The sequence below is a fragment of the Tauraco erythrolophus genome, chromosome 2 (assembly GCF_009769465.1).
Source record: "Tauraco erythrolophus isolate bTauEry1 chromosome 2, bTauEry1.pri, whole genome shotgun sequence".
Classification (NCBI taxonomy): domain Eukaryota; kingdom Metazoa; phylum Chordata; class Aves; order Musophagiformes; family Musophagidae; genus Tauraco; species Tauraco erythrolophus.
Window position 1 is genome coordinate 56,361,933 of NC_141466.1, and position 24,333 is coordinate 56,386,265.

The 24,333-nt window shown below is 38.6% G+C and overlaps 1 protein-coding gene across 1 annotated transcript in view; it reads right to left on the minus strand.

Moving 5' to 3' along the window:
* The window catches only part of NOL10 (nucleolar protein 10), a 55,786-nt gene extending 33,668 nt beyond the window's left edge, over positions 1-22,118 (minus strand). Inside the window, exons 1-13 of the mRNA XM_086608385.1 lie at positions 22,032-22,118; positions 21,118-21,163; positions 20,234-20,332; positions 19,107-19,184; positions 17,237-17,274; positions 13,301-13,437; positions 12,514-12,579; positions 11,012-11,072; positions 10,407-10,492; positions 9,967-10,045; positions 8,611-8,760; positions 5,777-5,843; positions 298-350 (exon numbers count right to left, since the gene is read on the minus strand). Coding sequence (XP_086464511.1) covers positions 298-350; positions 5,777-5,843; positions 8,611-8,760; positions 9,967-10,045; positions 10,407-10,492; positions 11,012-11,072; positions 12,514-12,579; positions 13,301-13,437; positions 17,237-17,274; positions 19,107-19,184; positions 20,234-20,332; positions 21,118-21,163; positions 22,032-22,097 — 1,026 coding nt within the window. The 5' untranslated portion in view covers positions 22,098-22,118. The remainder of the gene's footprint in view (positions 1-297; positions 351-5,776; positions 5,844-8,610; positions 8,761-9,966; positions 10,046-10,406; positions 10,493-11,011; positions 11,073-12,513; positions 12,580-13,300; positions 13,438-17,236; positions 17,275-19,106; positions 19,185-20,233; positions 20,333-21,117; positions 21,164-22,031) is intronic.
* Between the last annotated feature and the right edge of the window lie 2,215 nt (positions 22,119-24,333).

Sequence of the window (24,333 nt, forward strand, 5' to 3'; positions counted from 1 at the left end):
CTATTTAGGAATTCTTTTCTGATAGCTATCAAAAAATACTTTTTCCAGCAAAACTCCACTTGAATTTTCTACTGCTACTAGCCAGTTTTGGAACTGGTAGCAAAAGGCAAATTACAGGCTGGTTTTTTAGTAATTCAATATGTTACATTGATAAATTATTGTTAGCTTAAATTTACTTTATCACAAAAAGTCAGAGAATGTAAACATGAATTTGTAGAAGTAATTTTCCAACATGAGAACAGCACCAAACAACTGAGTTTTAAAACCGTGATATCAGCAACAATTTGTATTACTTACTGGTATATAATAGATATTCATTTTAGGGGCTTCATTGGCAGTCATTAGCATTCCTAGAAAGAGATTTCCACATTTAAATATATTGGTCACAAGAGGATAACACCATTTTTTTAAAAAAAAACAACAAAAACAAAAATACATATACATACTTGAGGCATTTAATTCACATGAAGTAGATATGTACATAGGACTTAAAATATTTTTCCAGGAAATGAAATTACAAAAGTGGAAAATTTACTAGCACCAGAAAAAAAAAAAAAATTAAGATGGCAACCTGAGCATTTGTAAGTAAAGAACCTTTCATGGGTTAGGAGAGGAGGGGTGAAAACACATTACCTGTAGCTCATACAGTACGTATTCTTAGCCTGCAACAGAACAGCTAACTGGGATCCATAATAAATTGTTGCATCAAATGCTAAGAACAAAAAGGTCTGACAGCAGCACAGTTAACGAAGCTTCATTCCCTACATATTCATCATTTTGTCCTCTATCTCAACAACTGTTCAGCACCACTTCAAGCAACACAAAGTCCTGACAATTGCAGGCTGCCAATTTTCATAACAAATTTAACTAGTTCATCTCATGATACCGTTTAGAACAAATCCAGTTAGTATTGCACTTAAAGCCAACTTGGGCATAAACCCTCTTATTAATAGAAGAGGATTTTGGGTTTTTTGTTTTGTTGTGATTTAACACACATCTATAATTTAAAAAAAATCATAAATCATAAAATGGTTTACACCTTTATTCATATTTCATCTTGGGAAATCAGCACAGTAGCTTGTCAACACAAAACGAGAGAGAGGATATTGTGGCTTCAATGCAGTAATACTACTGATATTAGTCAACCAGGGCAAATGTAAAATTTGAAATACCTATGAACATACCCAAGATACACCATGAATAAGGATTGTAAATGCTCTGAATATAAAAAAAACCACTGCAGAAATACTAAAATCCTTGGAAATCTCCAACTGCCACAAGACTTCATGTAAGTTCAAAATGAGAAATACTCTCGATTTCCTTCTACATAAAAGAGTAATAAGGACATCTGACATATACTTTCACGTTTATCTCAATTTCGTCTTTCCAACATAGCTGATCACCGGGTAATACAAGAGATGGAATAGGAAGAAGAAAAGAGTAATCAAGTTAGATAACATTCTGATCTCAAAGTACTGTAACATGTGCCACTGAGACTATGAATAATTGGGTCAATTACTACACACCCAGAGGGTAGAAATATAATTTACACCCAACTAGAGGAACGCAATTAACATGGGTGGAGTAATCCTTCCTACCTAATCCTTTCATTAAAATATACAATGCAGCTGGACTTAAAATGTCAGAAAAAAGGGGGCTTGCTTTCCTGGCAAAGCAAGGAATTTGTGAAAGCTTAGTCAGCAAACTGAGGCTAAAAACCATACCTGGAAAGGTTTGCAGGCAATTTAAGGGAAAAGCAAGAATTTATTGCAAATACATATATACGTGCACACAATGTACTAAAAGTATATACTACAGTATATAGATTACATGCTGTCTTAACATATCAACATGCTCTCTACTATTTCAGGAGACAAAGCATTTCTCCATTGACTGCATATGAATCACTCGAGATAAAAGGATAGAAATTAATTCTGCAGGTGCTTCAAAGATGACAGTAAAGGGAAAAACTCCTCTTTGAGAGTCTTCCACCAATAATTAAAGGAGGAAAAAAACAGACTTTGGAACAGTACATGGGCGTACACTACAGGGGAAATAAAAGAATTTTTAAAAAAGGAACTACTCTGTGGAAGTCTACTCCATGCATTTTCATTGTTTCAGCTTGTTAGTTTTAACCAATTTTTATGGGAAGAGAGACCACACCCTAACAAACTACACAGCAGCCTCATCTGATCACTTTAAAAGCGAAATAAATGAGTACACTTTTTTCAGAGAAAAGGTTTTTATAAGACCATTTTTGGAAAGTGGTCTACAATATAGTATCATCAATTTAAAGGAAAGAAAACACGAGCATGAAGCAGTAGTAAATGGGTGAAGCAGTTTTAGAAAAAGCAAATTTTTTACTTTAAAAAAAACATCTTACAATAATTGAAACAAATGAAGCACAGATTTCTACACATCGAAGATGCTGTTAAGTTTCATTTATATTGTACAATTTACTGAAGCTGAGTCAAGGCTACTTACTAAGTGGTAAACCTTTTTTCCCCTAGCCCTGTTCTGTGTACATGTGATCAGAGAAAAGAGATTCATAGCTAGTTTAAGAGATCCACTAAAGTTTGTCATTGTATAGTCTGGCCAAAGATACACAAGGGTTTGTTTGTTTCCCATGACAGGTAGTAGTACTGAAGCTGGTTTGTAAATTAAAAAAAACACACCCAAGTACAACAAAGCTCCCACAAAACTACTGAAAAAGAATAATGTACATTACCCTGATCTACAGTTTACCATAAATATTTCAGAATGGTTTATGTTACAATATAGTTTCACTTTTCCAATTCTTTTTTTTAACTTTTTTTATAATTAACAACGCGGTGTTAAAATTATTTCATCACTGCACATGCTGCGGACATGCTGAAGTAAAACAGGGCTGCAACTAACGCAAAGTATCAGCTACCTTCTGAGGTTTAAAAACAAAACTTCATTATTACAACTATTGTAATAAAAGTATAAAAATAAAATGGAAGAGTAAAATGTCTAGACATACTAAACAATTCTTCCCAAACAAAAGCATTCTAAACGTAGATTCAATGACTTCTGGTTCATGACGTTTCTGAAATTTTTCTCTTTCATTCGAAACAAGACACGCAAGTGTATGAAACAAATTCTGTATTTTGACCCAAATCAGTGAAACACAATATGAAAGCGTTTCCTTTCATGCAATGATGAAGTGCAAAGCTGTTCTAAGCGAACTTAAGAGCATAAGGATGAGATTAGGATACGGGCTTTCTAAGCAGCAGTGTCACGCAAACTGTTGGAGCAGAAATCAGGCAAATATCTCTTGGGCTTCCTGTGCTATGCTGGCTTCATGAACATCCAAGGGTGCTCCGAGAATGCTGGGACACCAGTGACAACACTGAGCCATAGCCACACCAGTATTTAAATTACATTGTATTTCCAGCTCTCCACAACTGCAAGTTCCTATCACTGAAACTATTTCCTTATTTTCAGATGTTGAAACATAATTATTCTGAAGGAGCATGAGATGGTGCTAGGCATCTTAAATTTTGCAGCAACAATATGTATGACAAAGATGTAATGCACCACCTCTTACCTTAAGTCTCTTAATTTTCACTGCAACACGTTCTAGTTTTTCCCTGCTAAAAAACTAGTTTTTTCTGTTTTTTCTTTTTTTAAAAGATTTTTAAAATCTTTTCCATAAGATTTTAAAATACAACCTAGTTTCATCCCACAACAGTGCTTACTAAAAGACATCAACCTTCTCCCCTAACAGACATGGTCAAAGAAAGAACAATAAGGAAAGCAGAACTGACTTCAGGAGGAGACGCAGGACACAGAACTGGAATGTACAATCTAGGTCACAGACACATGAAAAAGTAATGTCCAATAAGCGACATTAGGGAGATATGTACATTCAATTTTTTGTGCTGCAAAATTCTTCCTGCAGAGTCTCATGAAAATCAGTTCTGCAAAAGCACTTGAGGCATGTCTACACATCACAGGGGGTACAGGGCATCCATAGCTGAGTAACATCCATCCTTGTAGGTATTCAAATTTAACCAGGTATGACCTGAGCAACCTGACCAGACTTTGAAGTTGGATCTAACTTCAAGTTTGGCCCTGCTTTGAGCAGGAAATATATGACCCACAGAGGTCCCTTCCAACCTACATTTCATGTCCTGTCATAAGCCCTTCCGTTATCAATGCTGTACGATGTTAATTCACTGCTGGGTTCTCTTTTGGATAAAATCCATAAGCTTATCAAAGGCAAAACCTGGATGAAATGCTAAAGATAATTTACTCCAATGACCTTTCTCTGTAGCCACTGTGGATGACAGAAGATGAGGTTTGTCTACTACCACGTTGCACAGTCCACACTTTTACCACACAGTTATACTCAAATACCCCAGAAGAAACTCATACATACAACCAGGGCACATGAGATGCACTCTCCAGGAAGATGCACCATGCCAGGAAGTCCCTGTTTCGGCAGGCTTCACGTCTTTGCTTACATTGTTTCTAGCGCTTTGATCTTGGAAACGCAAATATATGGAACACAAATAAAAATGGTATTGATGCCTTTCTGAGAGCTCAGAAAAGCCTAGCTCAACTCCTAAGTAGTGAAACACCAGTCTGTTTCACAGGGGGCTAAAACCTGAGCAGTATGAAAGTGAGTTCATATTTTCATCAGCAAGGTCCTGCAGACCCTTACGGTTCTGCTGCTGCATAAGGTCAAAAATACTCACCATCTCAGTAGGGATCAGTATTTAAGTGCTCATTTACAATTAAAAAAAAAAAAAGGGAAAACATTCTTAACTGAAATTGGCAGAAAAGACAAGATAAGTTTTAACTTGTTAGAAATCTCAATTATCTACAATCTTGGATTTAAGCTGATAGTGTAAATCAAAGTCCAAGTTGCTCTGTCTTCACTGCTACCTCTCTCTAAAATGAAGATAATAGCAGAGTTTGCAACATAGGCATTCTCTGGATCTAGAATTTTGTCCTGTGCCATCCTACTGGCCTTAATTTTTATTTCATCTTTTTCAGTACTGTTTTCTAAAAAGCTAGTAGGTGTCACATACTAGTTAAGAACTAAGCAACTCAGATCAAGCAGAGAAAATCAAGGCCCGTTGCAATCTGAGGTACAATCAAAGCACATGTGCACATAGAAGCGCCATTTTGTAAAATATTTTTACTCCTAAGGCAGGATCTGGAAACTTTGGTTAAAAGTGACCCTCAGTTTTGACTTCCAAGCATAACATTATGAAACACAGCAAATCTGAAAACAGTCGCAAAAAGCATGCAAATCTGTGGAATCTACACTCAGAAATCTGCACTTAAACCCTACATATTCAATCTCAGGGAGGGCCTGTTAAGTGCTATATCTAAAATGAGGAAAGATCAAATAGTTGTAAACACTTGTAAAAATTTGTAAACTTGCTGTAGAGACTTTTCCTAGCTCTAGAAGGCAAGCTCTAACTCATCTGGGACTTTGCCAAAACAAAAGGCCAAAATTCCTATTCTTATGAAACGAAACACTTCAGATATTCAAAAGGGCAAAAGACGTCAGTCACTCAATAGACAGCACAGCAGCTCCTAACTGCAAAGAGGCTCTGATTTAATACAGATGCAGAGGAAACAATGACACTAACTGACAAGTAGCCATTTTTTCCTAGCTCTGTCATAAAGGAGGAAAGCGGACCCAATGCGTATCACCTAAACAGAAAAAAGACCACAGACTGGGTTAACACAAGTTTTCCCTTTTGAACTTACTAAGACATTAATATATCTTACATACCTGAATTTGGATACAGGCAGACATCATTGATATCATATTCTGGCTCCATTGAAGTAAATATCTTCCCCTGAAATTGTAGGAAGAAAATATATTATAAAGAACTCCAAACAATATAATTAAATTTAGTAAATCTAAACATCAAGAATAGCCATTATAGACGCTAAGAAATATGATGGAATAAAGATGGAACAGATTTTGCAGAACAATAAAATGTTATTAAAGTACGTGAACATAACACAAGGAACTCAGTACTGCATTTTCTCTCTGATTCGATCTCTTATAAGGAAGTGCAGCCTACTGGTTATTGAAGACACAGCAATGTACAGTGGTACTTCGAACTTCTCAGCTCATACTTCTGTGTTGAAAATATGTGTCAGGTCTGCTTCATTTTATTTTATGCAAAAGGCGGGGGGGGGGGAAGGGGGTGTGAGGTCCCCGAGTTCCTGGCACACTGCCAGTGTAACTCTCCTTTTGTTCAAGTCTGAATGTAGTAGTTTTAAGTAATTTTATTTTGGTAAGTATCACTGGCTGAAATGACGGATTGGAAGTTGAATTTCATTCTGGAGCTTGGTTCCTCCACCCTGCTCATGTCTACATAAAATGAAATATAGCTTGGTACTTTATCTGTAATTTATAAACTCGGTATTAAAGAGTAATCTACAAAGAGTAAATATAAAATAAAAAGATACAGTGGTATCTAGCTTAGATCAAATTTGAAGTTATAAACGTTATTTAAGAATAAGGTAAAAGCAGGAAACAACATTCTCAAAAAAAAAAAAAAATTGGAACAGAGTGTGAAAAACCCAGACAAAATACAGGTGCTCTTATAAGCCAACACACACGGCAGCCAGTAAAGGAAGAGTCTCTAAGAACTGGGCCACAGAATCTGGAGCATGAGAGTACATGCCTTCATGGTTCTAAATGAGGGACAGGAACAGAGCAAATTTTGATCCATTCCTCTTTTTTCTTTCCCTGCAGCAATCCCACCTACCTTTTTGGGCCCTTCCTTTCCCTCCCAGTTACATGCTGTTACCCCACCCACCTCTGGTCTCTCCCTGATGATTAATAGGAGTCCTCCCCCACCCCGGTCTTAGCAGACAAAAGCCTCACGCTCCCCACCCCAAGGCACGTCTCAGCATGGGGCTATTCTGGTATCAAAGCCATATGCTCTCCACCCCGTAGTCTGCCTCTGCAGTTGGTTCCCAGCCAGAGATAGTCAGGAACCAACATCTGGGAGAGGTGGAGCCAGCTGGAACATACTCTAGGAAAGAGTCCAAAGCTATCTTTACCTTCCAGCAGTAAGAAACCCTCCCTTTTCCCGCTGCAGAGGCCACCTGACAAACCTTACAGTGTTTCATTCTCAATGAGGGAAATGTATATACACCTAGGAAAAATGGAGAGCACACTGCAAATGTTTTAAATAATAATAACCAATAATTTATTTGCTCTTTTAAACAATAAAAAGTAACTGCAAAGGAGCTTACAAAAAACTGCTTGCGCTCACAGAAAAAATAAAAGAGGCTGTTGAAAGTTTATGAAGAAGCACAATAGAGAAATGACTGCCTGAAATAGTCAGAAAAAAGTGCCTCTAAATTACTATAACAGCTCTTGATAAGTTTCATTACAAAGCTAGAAAAGCATAGATGGAGTTATGTTTTTTAGAAGGAATAAAATGACTAAAGATAGCCCCTCAAATCGAACCAAGTGTCCTATGAAGACAGGCTGAGAGAGCTGGGGTTGTTCAGTCTGGAGAAGAGAAGGCTCCGGGGTGATCTTATTGCAGCCTTTCAGTACGTGAAGGGAGCCTAGAGGAAAGCTGCAGAGGGACTTCTGACAAGGGTATATAATGACAAGACAAGGGGCAATGGCTTTAAACTGAAAGAAGGTAGATTTCAATTAGATGGAAAAAATTTTTTACAATGAGGGTGGTAAAACACTAGAACAGGTTGCCCAGGGAAGTTGTGGCTGCCCCATCCCTGGAAGTGTTCAAGCTCAGGATGGATGAACCTTCAAGCAACCTGGTCTAGTGGAAGGTGTCCCTGCCCATGGCAGGGGGATTGGAATTAGATGATCTTTAAGGTCTCTTCCAACCCAAACCATTCTACGATTCCATGATCGTAAGTTAAGTACTATTACTACGAATCTTTGGAGTAGAATATTTTGTGCAAGCTTCATTGATGGAAAGGTAAGAAAAAGAACAGCATAATATAATGAAAGAGAATGTTAGGAAAATTAGAGATTTCAATTTCCCTTAAGAGGTGCAAAAGCAAGGGATAAAGACGTTGCCTACTGCAACATGATCGATTAATACAGCATAATACACGTCGTTATTTGGATCTAGGCATAGCATGTGCTTCAATATCCAAACAGGTTTCTGTGAAAATACACAGCACCTGATTTTAATAGGTCATAAACTACCTGATCTACCTTTGAAGTTAGCTCTTCTTTGAGCAAGGAACTGGAATTACCGTGGTTTTTTCTCTGATGAAAAATCCTAACTGGATGTGTTCAAGCACACTGAGAAATACACAAGCTAGGGCAACGGTCAAGACGCTAATTTTTATGTTTAAATCCTTCTACTGAAAGAAGCATCTTACGCAGACATGTACAAACAGCTGAAAAAAAAAACCCTAAGACTGTATCTTAGTATACCTAACAGGCTGCTGAATAACTTCCCAGATGTTGGTTTATTTAGCCAGACAGGATAAAATGCTATGTAAATTAGGACAGGTTAAAAACCCAACTTCCTACACTGAATTTCAGTTTTATAGTCAAGCCAGATGAAAAAAAATAAAATTGAAAAAATCTGAATACAGTAGCACAAAAACACTTACCGTATCCTTGTTCCACATTTTTATGATTCGGGAATCTGCAGAGATAATTAAATCCAGCTGACGTTGAAACTGAATTGACTTAATAGGCAGGCCATAGTGGTGATCTTTGACTATCAATGGATTACTAGACCGGAGATCATATAATAAAACCTTGAAGGATAAGAGAGATTAAACTTACAATATTGTAAGATCAAGAGGAAGTCATGCACACCAGATCTTCACTAAAGATTTAACTAAACTTGAGATTTTTTACTTAAATACATGGACAGGATCTAGGTAAAAGAAATAATTTTAAATTCTGAAAACAGTTTATTAAGTGAGTCCAGGTTATTCTGACAATATATTTAAACCTCAGAATGCTTCAGTCTAGAAAAACTAAGAGCAAATTTAAGAGCTCACCATCTTTCTAAAGTCTTTTTCATTTCTATTGAAAAAATGAAGTTTTCAAGGCTCTTAGTATTTCTTAATTACTAATATTTCACTTCCAGATTCTTGTGCTGTTCTTAACAAGACTTAAATTTTCAGACTTCCTTCCACATTCAATGAATATCATTTTCACTCAGTGAAACACCACAGAATGTAATTTCTTATTTTAAGGAAAATAGAGAGCACAGAACTTGTCTTGCAGAAACCTGCATTTTTATCTCCAAGAGTTCCTACAGAACTTGAGAAAGACATTAAATCTTTCACACATAAAGTGTGAATACTAATAATTTTGGGGAATAAATATTACCAGTTTGTTTAATTAAAAAATGTAACCTCCAGTAAAACTTGTCTGATGTGAATATTAACATTACCACAAATACAACTCTGACATACATATCTGCTCTTGAACAAGCTACAGTTTTCTAAACCCATCAAAATACTCATGAAGGCAGAAAGAGTCTCCATACTTCACTTTACAAATATGATGGTAACAATGAATAAATTAATCTAAATGATCCCTTATAGAAAGATAAGACAGTAAAGACAATGACTTATGCTTCGTTAGCCACCATCAAGATAAGAGACAGCATATATGTTGCACTGAGATGGCACTGAGAATCACAAAGAGCAGCAACTTCCCCACGTACTTGACTCAAGTCATAAGAAAACTGCAGAATTTGAAGTTATATAGTATGCAGATTGTGATGATTTTAAGTGGTCCCTACAGTATTCTGAAGAGCAAGCCCATTTGACAAAATTAATTTGTGGTTTTAGAATGACTACTACTACTCCATACATCTAATTTATGTTCTTATAAATACTTTTATTAATATATATTTACAAGACACTAAGTGCACTCAATGTATGATAGACCTGGACTGGCAATTTCAAGAACAGGATCTCCTAAGAACTGTTGTAGATGAAGTCTACCTGCCCAGTAGATGTTCCAACAGCCATATTCAAAGCTCCATCAAATTTCAGTGCTGAAATGGATGGTAAACCCTCTATCCTGCAAAGCACAATGCTTATAGTCAGAAATACTTTCGATAGAGACTGCAAATACTTTCCGAAATGTTAAAAATAGCTAAGACAATGAACGCAAATTCACTCATAGATATCACTCAGAAATACTACTTCAAAAAGCTGCATTGTTTACTTTCACAGGTTGTGGTTGTATAGAAAATCAGCCACTACTACTCAGATCAGCAGCTAAGAGACTTCTTTATGACTAAGGAAAGCCTTTATTCACACTAGCAATGAGAAGAGAAAACCATGGGCAGGTCATTTAAAGGCAAAGTGGGATATGTTTCTAAAAGTAAAACTTCTGAAAAAACAGAAGAACACACTTTGAAAAAGTAGCCTTTACTCACTCTGTGTCTGCTGTCACACTGCTTAAAGCACAGTCCAACAGCCCAACTCGATTTCTAGTTCTAGGATCCCAGCATTCCACTTTACCCTAAACAGTTTAGAAAATACATTTCAAGCTTATGCAACAGATGTCTGGTATTCTGAAAATGTGTAAGTAAAATTATTAATTATTTCATCTATGAATAATTAATCAAATTTCCTAGGTTGACATAAGTTGTTCTAATAATGGCATAGGAGCTCCGCACATTTCATTTATATTTTTAAAAAATGTGATATAAATGAAAACCATTAACACTAAATTTCCGAAGATTAATAGGGTACACATGCTAGCTAATTTCTAGATGGCTATACTATAAAGCAAGATAACAGTATTTTCTCTCCCATCTGCAAAATCTCAAGCATCTCAGCAACCAAGGTAGCTCAGAAATTATATCTGCACTATGCTCTAAAAAGTCACCTTGTTTAACAGATCTATAGTTAATGTAGCAAACGAGATCAAATATATTAATTAGGTTCCGGTCACGATTTCTTCTTATCCTCATGCAAACTAATAGAAAAAAGAAACAAACACTAGTGCCCTTTTTATAAAAGAAACGCAAACATTTACCTCAGCTGTTCCCATAGCAAACAAGAAGTGTACAGGATTTATGTCACAGACATTACTCTCCCTAAAACAGGAAAACGAGCAAGTTTAATGACGTCAAAATAACTTCACACATGAACAATTAAAAAGATTTCTGTAATCATATACACTGTTGTTCAGCCTGGAAAAGCAAAAGCTGAGGGGAAGGACAGATGGCCACCTAACAGCAGCTTCCCATACTTAAGAGGAACCAAGAATTTGGAGCCATCAGAGACAGTGCTGATTTACTTGAAACAGGTAAGGTTCCAACTGGATGTAAGGATAGTAATTTTATGCAATGCAGAATATTAAGCACTGGAAGCAGTTGCCCAGAGAGGCTGTGGAATTTCCATCTTGGGAATTTTCAGGACGCCCTGGGAAAATTCATCTGAATTCAGTGTGACCAGGCCTCTAGCAGGAGACTGGGCTCTGAGACTCTTTCCAACCTGAATGATTCTGTGTTTCTGCGCCCCTACCCACCACCAAGCCTTGCCATATCGCTCTGCTCCACTATATTCTTAAACAACTCAATTATGTCAAAAGGTGTTCCTGAGCACTCATGTTCCGAAGCTTACATCTTCAACATATTCTGACCTCCTCCATAGTCTTCCCTTCCCTCCCCCAAGTATCCTATTTCTGAGCACAGCACCCAGAAGTCCCGTATTTCTCCATCAATTCTTCCAAAGCGCAAATATTTCTCTTCACACCACTATTCCTGGCACCTTCCAACTTCCTCCTTTCAAAGCCCTCCACCTCTAATTCTATAACTTTCCCAACTCCCCTACCTTCACAACTTTCTCACAACTTCAAGTCTCATCTCCCTAATTCAGATTTTACATAAACCCCTTAGCATTCCCGCTCCAGGATTTTCCTTTTCTTTTTTTTTTTTTTGCAACTGCTCAGTTTCTGCAATTATGTCTGCCCAAATATTCCTTCATGCATTAAACTCTCCTACTCACTGAGCACCAGCTGCTGCCCACCAACTAGCCACTTTATCTAGTCAAGTCTGTTCTTCTCATTTGCTTCCTCACATAGAAGCAGAACAGCTCCTGCTCTGGTAGGGTTTCCAAAAGAATCAGACACAAGCTGGAGATACAAAAATTCTCCTTGGGCTACTCCAAGAGCAGAAGGACAAAGACATGCCTGGGAAAGTACATGCCCTGTGGGTAGATCTCTATATGATGGCTAAATTGAGCAATAATGGCAAAGTTTTAATAAAATGCTCTTAAGATCAAGTTATATAACACCTACTACAAGACTATATTAAGCAATTTTTAAATATCTACAAAACATAACTCAATTAAAACTTAACAACTAGAACAACAGAATTACAGAACATAAAATAAATGAGGCTCAGACTCAGCATATGTTCCTTTTCAACTCTACAACACGTTTGGGGAGCATTCAAATACAGTACTGATGTTGGTCGTTTGCTTCCACCTGGTGGAAAGACGACAGATAGACATCATGCACTACAGGTAACTTACGCAGCATCAGTTTGCAAGGAGTTGAGAAACCTTCCTTGTTCCAGATTTAGCCTGTATACTTCAGAGCTACAAGGGAAAAATCCAGAATTACTCATTTCTCTTACAAATACCGAAAAATACAAGTTAAGAGTTACAAAAACTTTTGCTGGCAGCCTAATTTTACCAAATATACAATTTTCACAATCTAAACCATAAGACAAATCTACCCCGCAGTGTTAAAAATACACAGAAAATCATGCATGTTCACCAAAAATATTTATTACACTGCAATAGCCTACCAATTACTTCTTTTCCAGGGGAAAAAATGCATTAATTCATTTCTTAAGATCTTTCAATTTTCTATGATTTACGTTACATCTTGAATTGTTCCTTATTTTGTTTGAAACCCTAAAGACCTCATTTTATTTTTACTATGTCTTCTCACAAATTCAATTAATTATTTTACGTGATTTGACTCACACTTTAACAGCAACAAAACACGAACCAGGACAGAAAAAGTTATTTTATATTTTTAAAACAGCACACTGAATTGCAATTTTTATAACAAATTCGCAAATACATGATGCACCTGGTTTAAGAATCGAAGAAATAAAGTCCTAAAACAGTACAGGAAACTGAATTAATCTTAGTCTTCCCACTTTTTCCACCCTTCGCAAACTGTCTCCAGTATTAATTTGGAAGGAATTGCCACTTCTAATTTTTACTTTTGCTGGTATATTAGTACTCTTTTTATTCTTGGAAAACATTGCTAACAAAAGTGAAACAAAATAAGCCACTTAATCAATACCTTGCTCCTACAAAATACAGGTCACACGATGGATAGTGGTAAGAGAAATCTCTACCAAATTTTGGTATTCTTGTCCTGTAATAATGGCCATGTTGTGAATGGAACTCCACAAATCTGCCACACTGCAAGAAGACAATCTGAAAATAAAATAGAAAGAACTGAAACACACAGAAGCAGACAACAATCTCCTCAACTTGTCTTACAAACTCCAGTGATTTTTTTCAAGCTCACACAGGTTTATCACAACCCATTTAAACCACTTGTACTAAAATGACAGAATCGACTAGGGCTTCATCATTCTCACTAGCCACAGCAAAGCACTTTACTAATAAAGATTAAATGAATATTCACAAGAGCACATGCGACACCTTGAAAGTGACTCCGCAACCAGAAGCAGTACAGTCACTTCGGTGTTACGCTGCACCAAAATTAACATCTGTACTTCTTTCAGACACCAGAGTTAGTAATTTCCTCCAGGTACAATGCCATGCAGACACCAATGTGTTCACAGAAAGTAAGCATGTGAACTATACACCCTGATGCACAGCAGCATTCCAGTAAACGACTTCGACAACCTTTGTGCATTTTTTTGTTGTTTGCCAGCTGAATAAGGACATTGCTTCTTTCTGAAACATAAACAAACATCTCAGTCCTGGAAGAGCTCATGGGGAGGCATTACTAGATTAGATCTATACTAGTAAATGATACAGGCCAGAACCTGCCTCTATGGTCCTGATGGCAAGTTAACATGGCACAACTCATATCCATACGAAGGAATTCTTCCTGCTCCAAACAGAGACCGTATCATTCGCATCACCTGTTACACTCGTACTGTACCTCAAACCATGCCCAGGCACTGCACGATGGAGTTGGCCTGGCCCACATTCATGCCACGATGTATACAAACAATGAAACGATATGGATAATCACAGGCTAACTCCTGATTCTGAGCCTCATCCTTATTCAGCTTACATTAGAAAAGTGCTAGTTTAGTTTATAATATGTATAGTCCATGCATCTTCTAAAAGTAGTAGACAATGAAGATTTTAAATTTTCTACTGCTGGACTACATTGTTAGCAACGCAAACAAGGATGACAAGCTCAGGAAAGGCAAGGTACAAAAGTTTTTCTGAATCTGTCTTTATTTATATATCTGTATATTCTTCCCTTATGAGACACGGAGAAAGTACTGACCTGGACTAGTACTTCATGCCTATTTATCATTAAGTCCTCCCTTACTTATGCTTTTTCTGATATCAGAACCCCTAGTGTTTCCACTTTTGTTCAGGGACTCGCTCATCTTGGTCCAAGATCAAGTAGAGTATCATCTTTCAGAAGCGTAACTACGATTTCATACGACATTACAGATGCACTGGCACGGTTGATGTTTTTCACATACATCCCAATCAATCCTTTGCGTGTCTAATGCCTTTATGCTTTTAACTGGAGGTTTACAACAAGTAAAACTCCTTACTTATCTGTTAGAAACAATGTATAGATCAAATCTTTTCTCTATCATCATTGCAAAAGAAGAAACATCTGCATCTTCATGCAGTACAGAAGCTAAATAAACTACGAGAAGAACAAAAAAAATAAACTATATTTCATTTGAAATATCAGTATCACATTCTCTTAGTTCACTACCAGTAAGCCATCAAAAACCTGTTACCAGGAAGAGAGAAGATGCAGTTTGCTTTCTACGAGAAAAGTGAATTTTCTTCTCACCCACGCTACTTCCCAAAAAGATTTTAGAAAGTTTTTATAGTTGCCAAAAGCAACCAAATATTCTGCTAATGATTGCCTTAGCTCTAATAATTTTCTATTTTAAGATAAATTTTTACAATATTGGACTTGAAGATATTTGTGTCCTCTTTCACTAGCAGTGGATATCACTCACTGTAAATCATGTCTGTCTTTCCTTCATACTAAATTAGTTTTGGTCACTACCAGAAAACACCTGAGTAGCAAAAGCATAGCCATCGGTGTGGCAAAAAAACGAAGTGGAAATACATATATTTTTGCAAAAGGCTGTGGAAAAAAAGATATCACACTCTCCTAAGTCTGAAACTTATCTCAAGTCTAAAACTTGTAAGTCTAAAATTTAAGAGAGCACAGACATGTAACTGGCCCTATGGATACCAGTATGAATGAAAGCCAACAGCGTGCTCTCACTGCGGAAATGCACACAAGGCTCAAAAGGCGACCTTACGAGGACAGCGGGAGCAGACTGGGGAGAAGCTGTTCTCCCTGCGCTGCCAAAGCGTGTCCAGTGTCCGGCCCCCCAATTTCAGAGGGATTTTGAGAGCAACAAGAGGGCTACCAAGACAGATAAGGGGCGGAACACAAAAGGTACAAAGGAAGGCTGGAAGAATCTTAGCTTGTTTAGTCCAGCAAAGAGCACCTTGTGACAACCTAATAGCAGTCACCAGCTGAAGCGAAGTTACAAAAAATGAGAAGAGTCAAACTCTTTGCAGTAGCAACAGTGAAAATTTCAGATTTTCCTGGGTGGGTTGGACAGGAAGGAAAAATTCTTTACAATGATGCAGTGCAGCATTGCAACAATTTATTCCGTGAATCCGTCGAACCTCCAAGTTTGCAGTATTGGACAGTCCTGTTCAAGCATTAAATGATGTCTGAAGGTCCCCTTTCAATCAATATTCTTATGATTCTAAGCATTTCAAACGTAATTTCTCAAATATCGTTCCTTCTTTCTAACACGTTCAAAACATTACCACAGCTACCTGAAATTAGTTTTCTTTCTAATGATTTGATAAGTTTTAGGAAAAGAAAACTGAAAATAAAGTCATATTAAGCTGTGAAAGTAAGGCTTCAGTCTGAAATACAGTACCAATTTCAGCTGAACACACACATGCGCCTTACTATTTGTAACCAGTCAGAAACACATTTGCAAACACAACCTGTTCCTCAGTTTCCCAGGTAACTGTTTGGTCCGCACAACCAGAAACATTCTCCCAGAGAAGTGGGAGGCTACTGTACTGTGTCAGTCACCACCTTCTGCTACGTGAATTCATGGATGTTCTTTGAAATCTCACAGGGGAAAAATTTTAAAATACTAAAGCTAGATGGCTATACAATAATATCTCTGATCAAATAGAAACACTTATTAAAACAAACCTGTACTGGAAATGCTAAGGTTTCTTCTCGGAAAAAAAAAAACAAAAAACAAACCCGCTTAATTAAAAGTAAATAAATGTTAAAAAGGCTTGTCCCAATGAAATCAGCAAAATTATACGCTTAAATTTCATATTTAATTTTGAACATAACATCTTGATGAATCAGCAAAGTAAAGTTTACAGAAAGAGATAACATTGTTACATCAACTATTGCAGCTGGAGGAAACAGATGAGTTTTCATGCACATTAACACTTTTCAAGGTGTCAGACTGAATAAGAAGTGGTAACTGTATTGGGCCTGACTGTCCTAAGAGCTCAACTGTTTCCTCCAGTTACAGCACTTCATGGAAAAAAACAAACAAACAAACAAACATTACTTCTCTCCACAATTTTTGCCTCATTCATATGCTTATAATCATCATGGCTACAACAATGCTGGTAACTTATCTATAGCTATCCCACCTCTCAAACATGGTGTACAACTCATCACAAGGGATTGTAACTAAACATCCTAGAAAGAATAATAAATTCCATTTTTCACATTATTTTGTTTATAGATCATTATTTGAAGTTTTTCTCTACTACTGACAAAAGACTTTAAAAGCACTAAAGAAAATTATAACAAAGAGAAAAACCAAAACATTTTGAAGGTACAAAAAACATTTATCCTCTTTGCTTTTCTAAAAAAACGTTTCTGTTCCAAAAGTTGTGTTGATTGTCTGCCTTTACTATATATGAAAATGCATTTTAATATATATATTAAACAATTTTTTCATTTATACATCGAAAACATTAAACATACCTTTGAGTAATCATCTGATAAAATCTCAAACGTAACCACTAGAGGAGAGAGCAAGAGAATTTTAAGTTAACTAAGCAACCAAACTTATTTGCAAACATTGGCATAAATCCTGAAAACATTTACACTCATGCTAACCTTTAGTCATATAAGTATTCCCCACAGGTGTCAATGCATAATGCAGGCATTGTGATAAAATCTTTAATTATATAACTTTATTTGCAAAATAGTAAGTAGTTTTCTAAAACTTTAGAAACATATGAAGCATCTTGTAATCTTTTTATCGTTCTTGTATAGTTGACATGTTCCTCAACACAATACTCAACCATGTTTTTATTTATTGGCTTGGGGAAGGTCTAATCAAACAGTTTTCAGTGAGTGTGTGGTCCATGGACCTTTGGTAATCTGCCAAAGATGATAAAAAATTACATGAGTTCAGATATACTATGCACAAACAATCTTTCTAAGGGGTCAGCACTTCAATAGAAAAAGTTTTAAGGGTTAAAAAAAACCCCACAAATTTGAAAGCTACTATCCATGTTGAACACTGCAACGTATTAAACTTTGCCTAATTTTAAGTGAGCTGGGCTGGGAACATTAGGGAGCAGCTGCTTCAGCTAAATTGGCTCCATTTAACTGAAGCAGCTCATATAAAGTTACCTGAAGTGACTCTACGCTACATGTCAAATTAAACATACTTCTGCAGTCTAGTAAGATGCCAGTTCAAAAAAAAAATTACTTTAAGATCAAATTACCAGCAAGCGTTTACTACTACACCGATTCCCCTTTTAAAGTGGGTCTCGCCCTTGCCATGCCTTCCTCTCCCCAGCCTCTCTGAACCCCTACCCCTACCCACTTCCCCTCTTACTATGTTACAGCACTTGTCCCTTCACCCAACGTGACCTCGTGTAGTCCTGAGGCACAGGGTAAGGAAACACTACCATGCTCTAATCCCCTCTTCCTGACCTAATTCAGTAGCTCTCAAGTTCTATTTTTCACATCACAGTTAGACTCGTTTCATTCTTTGGTAATGACTTAAGATTTCTGTCACTCTAGGCTCACTCCCTCATTCCTTTGGTCACCTCTGTACTGACATCTTCAGACATCAGTCTTTCAGCACCCCAGTCCTCCAACAAAAAACAAACCAAAACAAAAATCCCACACACCATTCCCCAAATGAATGCACCCTAAAACTCAGAGCTACAGCAGCTCTGGTCTCCTCCCCTTGTCTAACTGCCAGAAGATTCTCCCCTTCCCATTGTCTAGATGGCTCTTTGCTTTCCTCACCATAGTTGTTCTCCCTCCAAATTAGTAGCAAACAAAGCGTAATTAGGGCCTTGGCTGTGCTACCGTCTATCCCCAAGTACCTTGTTTCCAAGAAAACAAATGAAAAAACAAAACAAACAAATCAACCAACCCACTCTGAGGGAATTCTCTGCCCTGTAACTCACCTACTGAGCTGGGGCTCCAGTGAGAACTCATTTCAGTAACAACAGTGCAACCGCAGTGCATTCTCTCCTACCTTACAGCTTCACAGAAGGGAAAGAAGGGAGATCTGGCCATTCCCCAGCCATCGTACCTGCAATGCACTCCCCAGACAGTGCAGACTTCAGCCACATTCACTCTCTGAGCCCCACACTTACTGGCTCAAGGTAAATCTTACATTTCTCACACTGCTCTAAGAGAGGAAAGAACTTTGAAGGAGGAGGAAAAGGGAAAAATACAGAGATAAAGACTAGGGGATGTTTTACTCTAGATTCTTGTGTTCCCTCAAAGCACATTCTGTCCCCTAGGGAGGGATACTTTCCACTCGAGTCCAACGTGAATTACGTATGAAAGATCTATTGTACTAACAACCACAGCTTATACTAACCTTCAGAATCTAAGCATCTTTCAAATTTCTGGGATAATTGATAGGTATCAAAACAGCGGATCCTTGGCTTGTAAGTTCCTGAAAGAATAATTTCATCTTTAATAATAAAATTAAACAAAAAGATAACATTAAAGCATTGTCAGTTTTTTTTTTAAATAAAGTCTTACATATACAGGCTTTACTGCATTTCAACTGTAAGTATTCTGATCTTACCAGTCTCTGGCCTGGAAAAACATGCCTCTTAGTAACATAACTTTATGGCCTGGTTTTTGTCTTTGGTGCCTGAAAGCACCCTACTTGTATGCAGGTTCTTCTGATTACCAGGTATATCACCCAGAATTTAATACCCTCCAGTAAGTCTGAAAGATCAAGTCTCCTTATGCTACTAATGTCTACTAAAGTATTCATGTTTGGATCCTGCTTTGACAGGATACGACAAGGGGCAATGGCTTTAAACTGAAAGAGGGTAGATTTTGGTTAGATCTAAGGAAGAAATTCTTCCCTCTGAGGGTGGTGAGGCACTGGAACAGGTTGCCCAGAGAAGTTGTGGCTGCCCCAAACCGTGGAAGGATTCAAGGCCAGGTTGGATGAGGCTTTGAGCAACCTGGTGTAGTGGAGGGTGTCCCTGCCCATGGCAGGGGTGTTGGAACTAGATGATCTTTAAGGTCTTTTCCAACCCAAACCATTCTATGATTCTGTGAGTTACACAATGTAGCACTATCCTCCATCCTTTAAAATGATCCTCAAAGAACAATGTTCAGAAGGTATTTAAAGCAAATTTATGTACACACAATAAAAATAATTAAAAACTTAGTTTTTAACTGTATTATAAACCCTCCACGGCAAGGGGTTGGACCAGATGATCTTCAAAGGTCCCTTCCAACTCAAATCATTCTGTGATTCTAAGAGCATCTGTATTCTAAAAAGAAGTGTTTCACAATACCACTACAGAGACGAGACAAGACAAACACTCTATCACATCTTAAGACTAAGCTTCCAAAACTCTCTTAAATGCTACATTTAAAAATGAACTCTCATCAATTCTACCTGAAATACTAAGTCATTCTGCAATCAAGATTTTCTAGCACTTTTGGCCTCTGCTAGAGAGAGGCACTTTGTTAACTCACCAACTGCCATAATATACTGTCCATCTCTCGATACCTTAATCTTTGTGCTAACTGTGGGCATTTCAAAGTCTTGAATAAGTTCAATTCTTCTACGGATATCTAAAAAGAAAAAAAATATATTTTTAAAGGTAGTACCATTTTATCAGCCAAAAAAACTGTAATGATTTCTTATGGAAGCATGCTGAATTACTTGAATATATGGAATATGTTTTAAGATCTTTTAAAATATAAAGATCCTGTAACCGTAATTAACACATATTATAAGCAGATCAATAGTCTGTTAACCCTGAGATGGAGGCTACTTCCATGCAAAATAAATGCCTATTCTGAAGTGGTCACTATGTAACAAATTGTTATATAATGTTGTAGCAAATATTTATCACATATTTTACACAACTAAGATGTTATATAATATATTCCATCCTCCTGTTAACTCTATGCATTCTTGGTTGGTTGAGATTTTTATATAATGCTACTTACAGTATGTAAATAGACATATTTTATTTTGGATAACAAGTTTTGGCTAAAATGATGATGTTCCTGCACACTAAAATGAGTGTAATAGACCTAAGAGAGTTTATAATTGGACTTTATCATAAGCTATAGGTGGAATTCATCCATCACGTTTCTTTACAATCTAGAACCCCAATATTTAATGCCTGAATTTTAATGCAATATTGGCAACATTCTATGTATATGGAGCTTGTAGAAAGTTGAAGTATGACCTTTGAACCATAAATGTTTATAGCTTTAATTTTGTAGTTTTTAAAGTATGAGCTATGCGTAACTTCCTTGTATCAGTTAGTGAAGTGTCTCCTTCTGGACTTGCGTGCTGTGTATGCACAGCCGACTATTCCTCAAGACTCTGTTACAGGAAAACTCACCCACATCTTTCTTCTGTAAAGCTCTCTTCTTCCTGTCTGAAAGCCACTGAAAGAAAATATATAAATCAGTTGAGGTTGTTCAGCCTGGAGAAGAGAAGACTGTGCAGATCTTATTGCAGCCTTCCCGTACCTAAAGGGGCCTACAGGAAAGCTGAAGAGGGACTTTTTACAAGGGCGTGTAGTGATGGGACAAGGGGCAATGGCTTTAAACTGAAAGAGGGCAGATTTACATTAGATCTAAGGAAGAAATTTTTTTACAATGAAAGTGGTGAGGCACTGGAACAGGTTGCCCAGAGAAGCTGTGGCTGCCCCATCCCTGGAAGTGTTCAAGGCCAGGTTGGATGGGGCTTTGGGCAACGTGGTGTAGTGGAGGGTGTCTCTGCCCATGGCAGGGGGTTGGAACTAGATGATCTTTCAAGTCCCTTCCAACCCAAACCATTCTATGATTCTATGATCAGTCTTGAGCTCATTACTCATAAAGGAACCAGAGAACCGCTTAAAACCTATCCAATTTGAAAGCATGCGACATTTAAGCCGTTAATTCTTTTTTTCTTTATTATTTCAAAGTTTCCACTGCCGTCAAGAACACCTAGAAAGCAGTGTTTGTTAAAGGTCTGTGGCATAACACACCCTCAGTCGGAGACGCACGCGTTCCACCTGCACTTTCAGCCTAAAAACCACTCCTGCCTGGTTTCAGTCAACGATCCCCACCCCGAACACAAGCGCTCAGACGAAAGGGGCAGCTCGGTGAGCCGCTCCGGCCGGGCCGGAGCTCGGGCCCAAAGCGAACAACACGATTTTAAAGCCGCCTGCGGCAGGAACCGGCGGGCGGCCCGGGGCCCGCCGACCCGCGGCGGGAGAAGCCGGGCCGGGCCGGGCCGGCAGCGCGTCCCCCCGTTCCGCCGCTCCCTCACCTCCGGGAGGCTCCTGCCGGCGCTCAGGCTGTAGATCTTCACCTCGTTGAGGCTGGAGACCTGCATGGCGGCGGCGCTGCCCGCCCCTTCCCGGGCGGAGGGGAAGCGGAAGCGGAATGCGGCGCCTTTCCACCCCGCCTTTGCTTCCGCCCGGCGGCGGCGTGTGGCCGCGCCCGTTCGCGGGGCTGGGGGCAGCCCGGCCGGCGGCGGCTCTCGCCCGCTCCTCCTCATGGGGAAGAAGCAAAGGCCTCTCGTCGGGAAGGGTGCGAATCCGTGAGAAAGCGCGCCCTGCCCGCAACGAAACAACGCGGCCGGTGCCGGCGTCCCCAGGCGTTCGTTTCCAGCGTTCCGAAAGCGCCTGTGGAAGAAACTGCCGGGAGTCGAAACGTGTGGGAGATGGCAGGCAAACTGGGGACGGCCTGCGGCCCTCCTTGGTGGTCAAAACTCTGTCTTGGAACATCCAAAGGCCTGGCAGGCGGCGCTGCTGTCCCGGGAGGCCTTACGGTTCGGTAGGAAGGCAGGAGTTGCTTTTCCAGACTTGGTGGAGGAGGTTATTTTTCTCACCCTACAGCAAACCGTGCCTGTATCTATGGAAAACAATTAATCTAGGATTTGGCTGACCAGAACCTTGCCAGCGAACATAAAAAGAACCTTTTTTATTGCTTTGTAGCATCACCATGCAAGGGACAATACAAAAGTCAGACCATTCCTACTTCAACTTGTAAGAGCAAAGACAAGGATCAAAGTAATGCGTATCTGATCTACGGACGTCCTCAAGAAACAATGAAAACCAAAGCCAAACGCTTAACCACAACAATACATAAGTCTGATACAAGATACAAATTGAAGCTGTTTCAAATAAGTCTTATGTATGATATTCCCTGGATGATGTATTTCAACAATGATGATACCAATATCATGACTAGAAAGGACTCTGTTCTAGTTCATAGCTGTGATTCATGGGAGAATAACACACCTACATACAGGTGTCTACGTGGAGGCTAGACGTATAAGCTCTCATTTCAGAGAGCTGAGGCTTCAGTTGCTTAAACGTAGGTTGTCTAGTGGCATTTGAGATGCCATATGGTATTCAGGACACCTAGATAGAGGTGACACAAGACCTATGGAAAACCCATCCCCTTCTGCAGCATGAGCTTGATGCCAGGTGGATGTGCAAGGACATCTCAAGTAGCACTAGAAGCTCAGGCAGCTGCATCTCATCCCTAGTAAATGCAGTTGATGAAGCCTGAGGAGCAATGTGGTGCAGTAGCCACCAGGTGTCTTCTTCAGGGTGAGCTCAGTCATTTCCAGATGCCACTGCTCAAGTACTTAGACAACACATAGAAGTCTTGTGTCATTCAGGATGCCCTAAGGAATCCCAGACATCTGCAAGTGGTGGGTTGGTGTGACGCAAGAGGTACAGAAGACCAGTGTCGTCCTGGAAAAGCAGCTGAATGCCCAACAGGATGCTCCAGGGTGTCTCAAAAGGCATTAGGCAGGGTCAGGATGACTGAAACCACAAAGAATTTCTAGAGGTATAAACCACTGGAGATTCTTACAGACTGGAGAATTATGTTTAGGTGAGACTGCCCAAGAATTCCTGACCCTCTCATTCATTCTCCAAATGCATTTAACTGACCACAATGCAAAAGAGGAAGGGTAGAACCCAGAAGTTCTGACTGCACAGCAGGAAACAGTGTTCTATTTCAAGTTGCTTGAAATTAATTTTTTGTTCTTTTCAGTCCAGTTCAGTTCTCAGGCAAAGTTGATAAATCTGAGCCTGGCCAGTCATACATTTAAGACTTCTTAGAAAATAGAAGGGGAAAAGATCAGCTAGAATGTGGACTATTAAAATTTCAGTCCAGATAACTTAAGAGCAGCTAAATCTGCCTGTTATACTTGCTACAGGGTTAAAATAATCAAGATCTGAATGATGCAGTAGAAGCTTTGACAAAGCATTTTGCTTCCTGTGTATAATGAATCTTTGTTGCATGTAGTAATGATACGCTTTCAGTTTTTCCATTCAAATGAATATAGATGAGCAGGTAAGTGTGCTAATGGCACACAGGTGTGATACAGGATGCATTCAACCAAGAGCAAATAATTTTGCTTGCTTTTTCTTTCTTTTTTCTAGCACCAGAATTTGCTGTGTGCATTACCTGGTGACAGAGACGGTGCTGCAGTGTTCTGAGGCAACGTGATTATAAGCAAACTGAATGTCATCTTTCCTGATTTTAGTACCTAGACAGTGCCCCTTCAGTACATACATACTTATAATTATGTTAAGTAATTCAGGTATATT